The sequence below is a fragment of the Zophobas morio genome, unplaced genomic scaffold, assembly GCF_036711695.1.
Source record: "Zophobas morio isolate AGI-343-1 ecotype UQ-CSIRO unplaced genomic scaffold, CSIRO_AGI_Zmor_V1 ptg000041l, whole genome shotgun sequence".
Lineage (NCBI taxonomy): Eukaryota > Metazoa > Arthropoda > Insecta > Coleoptera > Tenebrionidae > Zophobas > Zophobas morio.
This window is the reverse complement of record NW_026972146.1, coordinates 5,269,626-5,284,218: the sequence shown is the minus strand read 5'-3', so window position 1 is coordinate 5,284,218 and position 14,593 is coordinate 5,269,626. Positions and strand designations below refer to the sequence as shown.

General features: G+C 37.3%; 1 protein-coding gene across 8 annotated transcripts in view; it reads right to left on the bottom strand.

Annotated features, from left to right (window-relative positions):
• Positions 1 to 14,593, bottom strand: part of Ten-a (Tenascin accessory) — a 250,510-nt gene that overhangs the window by 121,524 nt on the left and 114,393 nt on the right. For all 8 annotated transcript variants that reach the window (XM_064071908.1, XM_064071909.1, XM_064071907.1 and 5 more), the window contains one exon: positions 5,972 to 6,169. In XM_064071908.1, the coding sequence (XP_063927978.1) occupies positions 5,972 to 6,158 (187 nt within the window). In that variant the 5' untranslated portion in view covers positions 6,159 to 6,169. The remainder of the gene's footprint in view (positions 1 to 5,971; positions 6,170 to 14,593) is intronic.

Here is a 14,593-nt window from a genome sequence, read left to right as displayed (position 1 = left end):
TCCCTTGTCACCATGCAACACATCCGAGTCACCATGACGACACTGGGTCTCACTTACACGCTGGAGGTCAAAGAGGCTGAAAAAGGCCGTCTGTTCCGGTGGCATCCGACCGGAATCGGGAGTGTGATTGATAGACGAAGCCCTATCGCCTCCACCTGACCCGAGATACTTAATTAAAAGTGTCTTTGAGAAATGTGCTGCCTTTATTGCGAGGATTCCTGAAGGGCGCCGCTTTCATATGAGAAAGGCTAGACCAAGGGTTTGTTTGTCTTTAAACAAAAGAATTCGCGTCGATTTCCCATTTCCCGGAGTGCGCGAGGGCTCTAATTCGACCCACGTGATTTATAAATAGTTCGTTTAATTGGCTGTCGACGCGTTTCAACAGCTACGCTGTCAGCGGCTCGAACTAAAAGTTTACTCAGCGCAGTTGTTACAATTTCTATAATGCCGCGTTCGTGTCGAGATGAAGGCAACTCTCGCCTGACAACTTGCTGGCGCCCTCGTAAGATGAGTAAAGGTAGCCAACGAGGTAGTGTAGTTGCAACAGGGAAAGTTTACGAGGGCATAAAAATGCAGGATCGGGTCGTGCGTGGCGTCGCCGTGCGTTTATATGCAGGGCATCTGGGTTCGATCGACGGCCCCCGCCGTCAGGTGGAGTGGGCAAAAAAACACCTCTATACAATAATAACTCATAATATCCGAGGCGCAGGACGGGGGCATAAAGTCTGGAAAGCAAACCGCGGCCCAGCACCACTAAAACAACGCTTAACCGTTCTTTATGGCGGGGAAAGAGGCCGTGCTTTGACTGTGGAAATTACATTAGCACCCCCTGCTGTATTTATATCTGGCATAACCTCGCATTTCACAACTTAATGTATCCTCCCTTTAATTTCGCTACACCAAAACCAATAATAGTAAATGTTTAACGGCCGCATTTTCTCAAAGCCGTTCAGCGCTGCTGCCCACTTTAATACAACAGTTATTGTCGCTGCTAAAGATTTTCTCGCCGAACATCAAATTTAATGGAGGGAATGCGGCGCAGTCTACATTTTCCGATTTAATTGCCCGCGGTGCGGAGTTTTTCCGATGGGAAACTTCGCGAACAACCGAATCTTATACATATTTTCTATTCAGAGTGCGTCACATGAGCTGGATTAGATTTAACAAGTTTACCAAGATTCCATCCATATCCGAGTTCACTCCACGCGTAAAAGCTCAAGTTTTAGTGAGCGCTTCTAACAACACAAAAAGACGTGTGTGGTTTTCACATTTCGCTCTCATGAAATTGAGACGTGATAACCGACGCAGTAATTGCTCGCCTGCCAGAGACGAAACTCGAGCAGACTACCTCGACGGATAAAAATATGGCGAAAGATAACTAACTAGAGCAGGGGGAAAGATTCCGACAAATTTTATTAACCGCCCGCTTTCTACCAAAGACTCAAAACTCCACGGCCTTTTTGCACAATCTTTTATGGCTCTATTGAATCTCTTCCACGATAAAAAGTGTCACCATCTGATGGCGTCGTGACACGTACCCATGTCAATCAGCCACAATAGAATAATTATAAAGGTGTGATACTCGTGCGGCTCGAAATGAGACCACTTCGCGCAGTGACGTCACTCAGGGAATAGGACTAGGAATTTCAGTAAAAAAGCACGAAGGCATCACCAATATTTTTCATTCTTATTGTTATAATTGTGCATTAAACATTTTAAAAAATACAAATTTAACGTAGTTTCGTTATGTATTTTGTATGCATTTTTATTGTCTGCAACATATTAAAATTTCACGTTTAATGTTATTTCAATGGAACAAAAAATGGTTTCGACACAATTCACAATTTTTTAATAACCGCCAAAAATAAATGCTATAATATGCAATGTACCTACTATTGGACTGTAATATTCATGTTAATTAACAATTTTTTAAAATGTTCTTTTTCGCTTAGTAATTATTTTTACTTTCCTATAATACCTGTTTAAATTTTTTTTCCTGAAGTAGATTGTGAACTGAAAAATAATGATTTGATTTCCGTATTAAGGACAGTCAATGGATTTTGAATTATATAACAAAGATTTTTTGTAAGTCTCATTTTATGACAAATGTACCCTATCATCAAAAGCATTTTTTTGACTGGTATTACTTTCCTTAGTCCAAGAAGAAAGATATTTACCGCTTAATAAAATTTTTCCAATGTTGCTTATTGAGTCATCTGGAGTTCAACTTTAGCTTCTTCTGACATAGAATCTTCATTTCTTCCCAAAATAAAGTTTCTCAATGTATATTTAAAATCTAAAGCGTCAAGAGGGTCATATAATCCTCCTTTCAACCTAATTAGTCCAAAAACAATTTGTTCTAAAACATCTTGATAAAATCGAGAAATCGAAACATCTACAATTTAAAAAGTCCAGTAATTAAAACATCGAAAAATTGAAAAATCGAGGAATTAAAACATAAAAAATTGATAAAATTGATGTCGAAAAATTTTAAAATGGAAAAATCAAAACTCTAAAAACCGAAAAATCCAAATCCGAGAAGTCCAAAAATCGAAACATCAAAAAATCTAAAATTTAAACATCGAAAAATTGAAAAATTCGAAAATTGAAAAATTCGAAAATTGAAAAATTCCCAAATTGAAATGTTGAAAAATTGACGAAAAAAAAACTTTAAAAAATTTAATAACCAAAAAACCGATTCGAAAAATCAAAAAATTGAAATAAATATTAAAAAATTCAAGATCGGGAAATCGAAACATCAAAAAATCGTAAACTCGAAAAACTTATAAAACCGAAAATCTAAAATATCAAAAAACTAGAAAACCCGAAAACGAAAAATCAAAACTTTAAAAAACCGAAAAATTAAAGAATCGAATAAGAAAAAACCGTGAAATTGAAAAATTCCAAAACTGAAATATTGGAAAATCGGAAAATCGAACATCGATAAGTTGAAAAATAGCAAAATCGAGAATTCAAAATTGAAAAACTGAGAGAGAAATCGAAAAAAGATCTAGAAATCGTGAAGTTCGGAAGTCCAAAAATAGAAAAACTGAAAAAACGAAATAGCCCAAAATCGAAAAATCGAAGATATAAAAAATTGAAAAATTCATAAATCGAAAAACTGAAAAAGCCCAAAACTGAAATCTCGAAGATTCGGAAAATGTGAAAAAAGAAAAATCGAAATATTTACAACTTAAAAAATCAAATAATTAAAACATCGAAAAATTTAAAAATCGAGAAATTAAAACATCAAAAAATTTATAAAATCCAGAAATTGAACAATTCCCAAGATTGAAATGTTGAAAAATTAAGGGATAGAAAATTTGTAAAATCGAGAATGCAAAATACGAAAATTTTAAAAATTTTAAAAGTGGAAAAACCCATTCAAAAAATCAAAAACAAATATTAAACAAAATCGACACATCAAAAAATCGTAAAATTGAAAATGGAAAACCTGAAAATATAAAATTAAAAAATTTGAAAAACTAAAATATCAAAAAACTAGAAAATTCGAAAAAGAAAAATCTAAACATTAAAAAACCGAAAAATGAAAGAATTGAAAAAGAGAAAAATAACCCAAAATGAAATGTCGAAAAATGGTAAAATCGAGAAGTTGAAACTGAAAACCTGAAACATCGAGAAATCGCAAAAACATCTAGAAATCGTGAAGTTGAGAAGTCGAAATATCGAAAAATTGAAAAATCAAAATAGCCCAAAATCGAAAAATGCAAAAATCGAAAATATAAAATTTAAAAATGGAAAAAAGCCTAAAATTTAAAAAATTTGAAAATTCATAAATCGAAAAATTGAACAATCGAAAAACTGAAAAATCCCAAAACTGAAATCTCGAAAATTCGAAAAATTGAAAAATGAGAAAAGTGTAAAATAGGGAAATTGAAAAATGAACCATAGAGAAATCAAAATATCTAAAAATCGTGAAGTCGGGAAGTCGATAATCCGAAAAATTGAGAAATCGATATCGTCCAAAATCAAAAAATCGAGAAATGTAAACATCAAAAAAGTGAAAAATCTAAAATTTAAAAATACAAAAAATTAAAATATTGTAAAAAGAAAAATTATTAAATCAAAACATCAAAAAATCAAAATAATGAAAAACGCCAAAATTAAAAAATCCCAAAACTGAAATATCGGAAATTTGAAATACCGAAAAGTCGAAAAATCAAAAAATTGATTAATCGAGGAATTGAAACATCAAAAATCTATAAACCCCAAAAATTGAAAAATTGAAAAATCGAAAAATTTTAAGATCGTAAAACTGAAATATCGGAGAATTAAGAAATCGAAAAATAAAAAATCGAGGAATCGAAAATTGAAAAAATCGAGAAATTGAAGAATCGACCAATTGAAAAATCCCGAAACTGAAATATCGAAAAATTGAGTAATAGAAAAATTGGAAATCGAAAAACAGAAAAATTGAAACGCCGAAAAATCGAAAAATTGTTATTCAAATTTGTTTTTTCCCCAGAAATCCCGATGCCTTCAATATCTACACGGATTCATAAACCACAAGTTCAGGACTGTTACACTTTAGCATTTAAATAACATTTATTCGACAAAATTATACGATGACATCATCAACTCCTGCAGGGGGGGGGCGGCATGAACACGGATAAATTTTGATTAACGATTTACCATGCTTCCGATAACCTTAAAACGTTTGCAACATTTAAAAAGATTCGATTTTGTGATTTCAAAGTTAAATTATAAAACGTTTTTAAATAATTTTGACTTTTTTTCCAAAAATCTTCATCTCTAGCATGGAGGAGTACGTTATTTCATTAAATTTAAATTAGTACCCCATCGCATAAGTAGCGATATAAATCAGCTCGCGGAGCGAGCTGCACGATCCCTCCATATTTTTGTGTCCTATGACCGTAGAACGACCGTTCGTCGGTCCATCAGCTGTTGTTTTTTTTAATATGACGTGTCCGTATCGCTGCGGACTTCGCTTCCATCTCCCCCGGCGCTCGTCCCGCGGCCCGCCAGCCGCCCGCCCCCGGCGGAGACCGGTCCGCCGCCGCTCCGGCCGGACATTGCAAACACGTGTTGATTAATTTACAGCCGAGATGGTCGAATCGATACGGCATCACCCCGTAGGCCGTGGGGGTGGCGGTAAAACCGTGCAGACCAGGCCTAATTAGAAGCGACGCAATAAAGCCGAATGCGAACAGTGGCGTCGGCTCATTTAACGTTCGTCCTAATTAGAGTAGCGAGCGCTAATGCATTCATTGCGATGGGGATGAAGGCTCATCTGGAGTGACTGCTGTAAAACGACGAATTCACACGTGGAATCAATTATTGCAACCGACGAACGTAATTGGCGAGGCCCGATATGATGACGCCAGTATGCAAATGTCTGACCGAAACGGGAGATGAAGCGGCCCAATTTGGTTCGGTTGTTGTGCGTCTAATGACGCCACTTGTTGCAGGAGGGCTGATTTAGGCCGAAAACGCCCCTTCGGAAAATGTACACGCTGATTGCCGTGTTTGGCGGCCGAGGAGACGCGATTTTACGACGGAATTTTCGGGCCGACATAATCAAGCCTAATGAAAGCGATTGCGATGGGTTTGAGTTACACACGTCGCAAGTTTTCGGTTTAAAATTTACTTGGCTTGAAAGTGAGTATCAAGAACTTGAATTATTCAGTTTGTACTATGGGAAAACGATGGTTAGCAGCTGTTGGTCGCAAAACATCAACAAGGGTCACTTTCACACGCGAGTGTTGGCGCCTTCCCTGGGGCCGGTTGCTCGGGCGCCAACATAATGCTCCGGTTGAAATTAAAAATATTCGACCTGCCAAAAGAATGTGACAGTTACCCCCTCCGAGGGTTTGTGTCTTTCAAGTCCCGTATTTCCGTTCTCGTAATTTTAATGTACTTCGAGTACGTTTCGCGGTTAATTTTTTGCATCCTGACACGTCGATCAGCGACTACATCTCGCCATACTCACTCGAGTATTCCTGCTGGGCCTGTGCCAACAGGGATGCGAAGACGTGGCTGTCTAGAGGTCTGGTGGGAATTTCTTCTTCGCTGGAGCTGTAACCGCGTTCTTGCCGCCATTCCAAGCTCCTTTGACGTCTCATGCCTGCCGAGCCCTTCAGCCCGCGACGCCCCAGCGTCCCGCTGCTGCTGTTCATCACCAACCCATCTGAAACAAACACGGAACTTGCAATGGTACGATAAAGATGATTGACACGACTTCCGTGTTTCGAGCGAAGAGCGGCGCACAATTACGGATGAGGGCCGTTATCGTTATAGAACAGTTATATCGGAGGAGCGGAGAGGAAATAAAGTCGATTTCGTTTCCGGTCACAAAGTTTTATTTATTAAATTCTGCCGGGATATAAACTAATGCCGTCACACAATGCTATTACTTTTAATTAAGGCTCAGCGAGGATCGTTATTTTTAAGAAGAGTATTAGATCAACTTTACGGGGACGGGGACGGCGGGCGGGGACAATTAACGGTATTGACGAATGGATGAGTGGTTTCGTGAGCAGGTAATAACGTTTATTGCTCGGAGCAAGATAAAAGTGGTTTTTATATGAAAAGGGACGCACGGGAATTTTACATTTTCCCATTTTTATATAAAATTGATAATAGGGTTTGCGTACAAGTTAATTTTTGGAAATGCTGTGCTGGAAACACGATTTTATGATTTAATAGCTAAAACTTACGATTCAACAATTTCGCAATTGTTTCATAAATTCGTTGATTAATTAACATATCAAAATAACCTATATACGATAATAATATTCATGATTCATTTTTTGTGTTCAAAACTGCTTTTACACAGATATTAGATTTCTATGATTTCAATAATGTTAGTTACAATAGAGTTTTAAATTTTTTTATGTCCATTGACTGGAATCAAGTCCTTACTAGTATTGATGTTAATGTAGCTGTTGAAACTTTTTATATGTACATATATGAAGCTTGTCATTTGTTTGTTCCCTTTAAAAGGAAATTTGTAAATAATTTGTTTCCTCCATGGTTCTCGAAATCTTTGATTTCTCTCATAAGGGAAAAAAAAAATAGTGCATAAACGTTTTAAAATGTATAATCGTAATTGTGATCTCCTAACTTTTGAAGCTCTTAGAAAACGTTGTAAATCTGAAATTAAGATTGCTCATAGTATATATTTAGCTGGCATTGAAAATGATCTCAAGTCTAATCCCAAAAATTTTTGGAAATTTGTTAGCAAAAAATCTAAACTTAATTATACACCTTCGCCTATGTTATCTCAGGACTTGCATATTTTAAGTGATGATAAAACCATCTGTGAAGCATTTAATGAATACTTTTTTACTGCATTTGATTTCAATAATTTTGTGAAATGTACTTTGCTACCTGATAAGTCTGTTAATTTTGGATCTATTTCTGTTAGTTTTGTTGAAATTGAAAATGCTCTTAATAAGTTAGACGTCAATAAGGGACCCGGGCCTGATGGACTGCCACCTAAATTTTTAAAAATGTGTCATGAAGCTCTTGTCTTGCCTTTGCAAATTTTATTTAATCTTTCTCTTTCATCAGGAGTCTTCCCTGATACATGGAAACACGCGTTTGTAGTCCCAGTATACAAAAATGGTGCTAGAAATCGTATCAATAATTACCGTCCAATTTCGTTGTGATCTACTATAAGTAAACTGTTTGAATCTATTGTGTTAGAGAAACTATTTCCTTTGTTTAAATCTGTAATTTCTCCATGTCAGCATGGGTTCTTTCCAAAGCGCTCTGTAATCACTAATCTATTTCATTATGTAAATTCTATTCTTGAATCCATGGGTAATGGTCTGGAGGTTCACGCCGTCTATAGTGATTTTTGTAAGGCATTTGACAAAGTCAATCATTATATTTTAGTACAAAAATTAGCTGCTTACGGAGTCTTTGACCCTCTCCTTAAATGGTTTGGTAGTTATCTGGATAGTAGAACTCAGCAGGTTAAAATTAAAAGTATCTTATCTGACAGACGATGTGTGCCTTCGGGGGTTCCTCAAGGATCTATTTTGGGACCATTTCTGTTCTGTTTATTTATCAATGATGTTGGAAAGAATTTTAAATGTAATTACAGTTTATTTGCTGACGACTTGAAAATTTTTTTTTAATATTAATAGTAACAGTGACTGAATTAATGCAAGCAGATCTTAACAGTTTATATCGTTGGTGTGTTGAGAATAGCATGAATTTAAACTTGGAAAAATGTTACAGTATATGCTTTACTCGGAAAAAAATAAATCGATTCCTCGTTATTTAATTAACAATACTGTTTTAAAATCTGTGCCCTGTGTTAAGGATCTCGGTATATTTCTTGATAGTCAGCTGAATTTCTCTTTTCATATTGATCATGTTATCAACAAAGCAAGTAAGGTACTGGGATGCATCAAAAGGTATTCAAGAGACTTCCTTGATTTTACAACTATTGTTCATTTATATAAAACTTTAGTCGTACCCATTATTGACTATGGATGTATAATTTGGGCTCCACATTACAAAACTCACCTGGAGCGTATTGATTCGATATTAAAAAAATTTTTACATTTTGTCAAGTTTAGATTACCTTCAAATATAAATTGCTCTCTAGAGCTTATGCTGTCTTACCTTCATTTGTCTACCTTTTGTACTAGGAAAACCTATTTTAGTATTTGCTTCATTTATAAACTGCTTAATAACCTTATTGATGTGCCTGATCTACTTAACATGATCAAATTTAGAGTGCCCCAACATCTGACTAGGATTAAGTCTCTATTTTATATTGATTTTGCCGTAACTAATTATGTTAAAGCTTCACCTTTACATGAAATTTTGAATGTTTCTAACTTGTATTACAATGAAATTGATTTCTTTTGTTATGCTTCATTCAACTCTTTTAAACATAAATTACGAATTCTTCTTCTTATGTAGGTAATTATAGGTGTGTGTATTTTTTACTCTATGTATCCTCCTTCTTTGTAAATCCATGTACTTAAAACTATTTTTGGCGTTGAAATAAAGTATTATTATTATTATTATTATTATTATTATTATTATTAGGTTCCCCAAGCTTTTTCCACGTGAATTTGTTTACTTAAAACGAATGTATAAATCGATTTTAGTACCTTCCCCTTGTTAAATTACAGCCCCTCGGTCAACGTTGGCGGTCGTCAGACCTCGAACAGCGCCGTACTCACGCTACTCCCAAACCAGTTCGTCTTTTAATTGTATCAACCATGTTGTAGATGTGTCACCCCGAAAACACAAACTTATTACTCCCTCCGCCGCCGCTGCCCATCGTCGGCATCCGGCGCTTGGTCTCATAACCTCATCGTCTTAATTTTTTCCGGTCTGCCGGAGCAAACAACTTCCGGAATTGGCCTAGAGGGCTGCGCTTCTTTGAGCACTTGCCTATGCTCGTCAACTCTCCGTCCAGATGCTGCTCATGAATTCCGCCCCTCTGCATATCTCGCAGACTGTTGCGCCCTGTTCAAAGGCGGCTGCGGAATTCCAATTTCTGGCACACACAAAGTTTCGTATACTACCTAGCGCGCATACAGCCAACAATCCGCAAACGCTTTGTAAGACTTTCGTCTTGGTATTTCCGACATACCGCCAGAACAAACCGGAGAAGAGAACACACGGCCCTCCGCCCCCGATAACAACTTGACGGTTTTATAACTTGTTTTCGCCGCAGCCTCCGACACGAAATTAATGTCTGAAATATGAATACGGGCATAATGAAAAAGAACAAGTTGCAGAGCGTCGTAAAAGGATGCGGAGGAGCGGGCGCGGTTTCGGTGGGGGGAGGGGGCGATCGCCGATGACGGGGGCGGCAAATTCGGTCATAACACACTTGCGACAATGGCGGTAATAACAATAGTAAACAAACGGCGGAGGAGACAAGGAGCAATAAAAACATAAAACTGCGAGTACTGGGGGCGGTGTAAATCGATAGTTTACATGTTTGCTCGTATTAGGGTGATTGAGAAAAGTGGAGAGAGAGTAGACAATCGTCGTTTTGTCTATTACGCGTCCGCATTGACAAATTTCGATGAAAAGGAGGATTAGCACCTTCGGTGGATTCTGGTTTACCCAAACAAAATTTTAAAGATTATTTATAAAATATTTCCTATTAACTTGTGGAATTCCTCCGCGTTTCCGCGCATTAAAAAGTGGAGTTTAATTTAGCGGGAGGGTCCGACCGCGGCGCGGCGGCGGCGCTGGTGCGGGGGCGGCGATTTTTACGTGTGCCGCCGCCATCCATATTTATAATATTATGATTACCGCAGCGGCAAACTTTTGCTAACAAGCCGTTGTTTAGGTTGGCAACTATTTAGCGGGAAGTTACCTGCTGCCGCCCTCCGGGCGCTATTTATAAAACGTTTCGGGCAGGATAATAAAATTTTTCGCGAAGCCAACTTAGAAAACATCGCCCGCGGTCGCAAACGCGTAAACACATTTCAGACTCATTAAGTAATTGTCTCGTTCGACGTTCTTTCCTAATCAAGACTTTAATTAGAATAATTAGTCGTCTGTTTTGATTAGCTCCGGGCCACCAGATCCCGAGCAAAACCTCCATTATTAAAGAAGGGCGGAAAAAGAAAACATCCCCGATCGTGCCTCATTAGCGTGGATTGTTTTTTCGGAACGGTTGACACAAAAAGCGAGTTCCTCGGGGGAAGTTTGTCAGGTGTGTGTACTCCGAGGGGCGTAAAACTTAAACGTTCCTTCAAATTATGATGAATTATTCAAATTTGATTTGCATGAAGCGGATGCGAACTTTTGCACGTTTTCTAGGACTAGAGACGTCCTTAATAACTTATGAGTGGAGATGTTTACTTAGAACCTCTTTCACTACATTAACCACAAGCAGGTTCGCCTAAATGAATTGTTAAAGGTTTGTCGTGTGCAAAAAGGAACATCCGACAAGGTCGGTTTTAATATTTTACACTTCGTTAATTGCGGGCTCATTTCTTCCGGGTTCTCTCAACCGAAAATCACAAAAAGGACTAATAATAGACTACACATAAATTCAAAATGGAAGAGCCTTGCACTCGGCAAAAAGATTTAAGTCGATTTTTCTAATTTTAGACCACATTTTCGTCCAATTAAAATTCAAATTACAGCGACGTGAAAACTTTTTCTCAACAAATCCGACAGACTCGCCGCCGGGACGGATTTTTACTCAAGGTGTTACCTGGCGGCAGCGCCAACTTGCTCTCATAAATCTCCACAGATATGCTAACTACATTAAAGCTAAATTAGTGTACACGTACATACATACATAAAAAAATACCTCAAGCTTCCTGTGGAAAATAACGCAGGCTTTCGGGGACAAAATAGCAGACATTCTTTGCGACCATCGCTCTAATCAAACTTTATTTTTGTCACATTTTTTTACATCGTATTCTTAGTGCTTCTGTGATCGAAACTTTAATTTATTAGCATTTCAAACTTGAAAACTTTATTTAATAAAAGGTTTTATTACAATAAGTTTGTTGTTTGCCTTGAAGTTGACGGTTTTCTCAAAGTAAGAACGTTTTTATAATGTGGTGGCGCCCTGCGTCTGTCTTCTTTTCAGACTAAATCCGCACCCACCAGTTTTTGTTACTCCATAATTGTAAACACTTCAGTTGAACAATTCGCCGTAAAAAAAATATTTCGAGTTGAGCCTTTTTCAAGCACGCCCCCGAGTTTTCGATCGCTACCCACCGCCACGTCTATATTTACCCTTCAAGTTTGTATTGTTTTGTCACATTTTTCAACCGCCTAATTTCCGGAAGATCCATCGAGCGCTTAATTCCCCGCCATATATGAACCATTAAAATTTATTAGGTGTTAAACGCAAAGCTAAACCCAATATAACGACATCCACCGCAAAGAAACGATAAAACCTCGCTGTGACATCTTTATTATGTTTTCACATTACGCCGTAATAAACAAGAATTGCATTTCCTCCAATCGCGGCCGTAATTCACGCCATCGGATGCCATTAAAAGAGTCATTTTTCTCATACGCGAAGATGATGAAGAATTCCTCGGCTACGAATGTTGCGACCACAAAACTCGCCTGCGACATTAATTAAAAAAACTTGTTGATCTAAAAAGAACCGTTCGAGAAATAAAAGCTCACGGTGGCGTCACGTGATGGAGAACGTTAAGCCGAGCTGCCACATAAATTCGTAACTGTCAAATTGTTTACGAAAAGTGCTTTAAAAGCCGGAAAGTTCCGGAAGTAATGAATACACCTGTTTTAAATTTACTACATTTGCGCATAAATGCGCTGAAATACGAACGGTGTCAGCGTCGAGGTCTGTTCATGTGAATTATTTTTATCACGTGATTAATGTTTTTTAATGAAATATCATGATATGAAAATGAGGAGTTTTGTGCGGAATGGCTCCTCATTTGCGGGATTAATTAAAATTATTGATCGGGGATAATTTATGGAGGGGCGTAAATTAACCATGAGTAGAAATAACGCTGATTTTTAATTGTTATGTGTGGACAAAGTTTTCGAATTGGAACAGAATTAGCGTTATTAAAAGCAGGGCGATTGTAATTTGAAAATATGTGTAATGGCGACATCTATAATAAAAGAGGGGTTATTGGGATAAATGTGGCACACTCACTGAACAACAAAAAATTATCAAATAATTTAAACGAAATGGATTCGAAAATTAAAACCCTCGCTTGGATTTGTTTAAAATTTTATTAATTTTATGATAAGTTAAAAAATGTAGATATAAAGCGTATTCATAAACCACAAATATAGGAGTGTGTTTTTTTGTAACATTTATGTAGCATTTATTATGTATAATTTTACCAACTACACGGTATTCCTTTGGAGATTCTGTGTCTAATAAAAATCGATTCGGATGGCAACGGGAGACCAATTTTTTCATACTCTAGGGGTCATGAAATGTCGAAAAACATGAAGCTAGCTTATACACTCAGGAACTAAAATGTGGATGAAATTTCACCAACAAAAAACATGTTTCTTTTGAATATGTCTTCATTTTTAGCGTGTTTAATTAAGGAGAAGATTATTTACCGTAGTTAGAAGAATTTTAAGGATGTGAAAAAATCAGTAACGAAATTACGGCCACACTGACGCGACGAAGAATAAAAGAAAATGTTGGTTAATTATAAAACGTTTGTATATACAACAAAGTATACATTTGTGATTTTATAAAACTTTCATGAATCCGAGAGGAACTTCGTTTCGATAAACATGAAAAACATACTTGACAAACAACGGCAAAAAATTCTTCCCTGAGCCGTTGTTTTATGTACGGTTCTCAAATAAGACTAAAGATGGCAAACAATATAAGCATTATTTTTATTTTATATTGTAAATCCGGGACTTCATTATAAATACGTATACAACCCACGAACAAAGAACAAAACATGTTAGCATCACATGAATTAACATTAAAGAGAAAAAAATGAGTGAAATGAGTGTGGAAATTAAACTTTATTACAGTATGGTTTCTCCTAGTCGTTTTTCGCAGCGAACTTGTGAATTTTGACGCCCATTTGTGCCTAGTTACGTTAAAAGGTATTTCGTTTTTTGTGCGTAGCCACTCTGCCAGTGTTCCAGGTTGAAATTCCTCCACTTCTGCGGAAAATGGTCGGAAAATTGGTGGTTGGAGCCGTCGCTTCGATTTTCCCGCTTAATAAATAGCCCTAGCCGATACGAGTGGTGTAAAATTGTATAATACCTCCACTTATGGAAATTTCGAAAATTTAATAAGCGGAAACCGGAGCAATAAGGACCCGAACGAGTGCCCTTCGACAGTGAAAAAATCGTAATTCCCGGAAGCGATCCCAATTCCGTCCGACATTACATTATTAAAATCGCAATAAAACACTGTAATTTAATAAAGTGGAACATTATATCTTCCTCTTTATTATCCTTCAATTACTAGCTGCGCTAGTTTGATTATTAAATAAAACGGGTATTTACGAGCGCGAATGTAATTTTAATGCACCATTAAACGTCGATAATTCAGGAGTTTTCGCTGGAAAATTCACTCGAAAAAATCACAATCACGCACTAGACGAAGTACGTGATCGGGGGCTAATCCGGCGGATCTCGAGCCGGCGTAAATCGTTAAGAGATCGGCAATTATCGATCCCGGTGTCATTAAAGCCGCCATCGCCGCCCCCGCAAACAAACATTGCACCCCTTTCGGCGAAATAATAACCCCCAGAGAGGAGCGTGAAAAGGCGCGATTTGCATCATACAGGAAGGCAATAATTGGAAAGAAGCTCCAGAGGAAGCTGCAAATTTCCTGAATGGAACTTCACATGCATTTTCCTGCGGAGGGGCGGCAAAAGAAATTGTAGCCCGCAGACGGCGATTTTATCGCATCAAAGACAATCGCTTCATTTTCAAGCTCGTCCCCAGAAATCGAAATGGAAAAAAGGTTAATTACGGCATCGAGGAATTACGCGCTAAACAAAAACACAAAACGTGTTTGTCAAGTTTTAATTTTATCAAAACTTCCCCTCGCGGCCGTTTGCTTTACTTTAACGGCTCCATTTCGGAATCTTGTCGGTTTCGCGTGTTCGCCCCCCGGCAGCCCAACCCTATG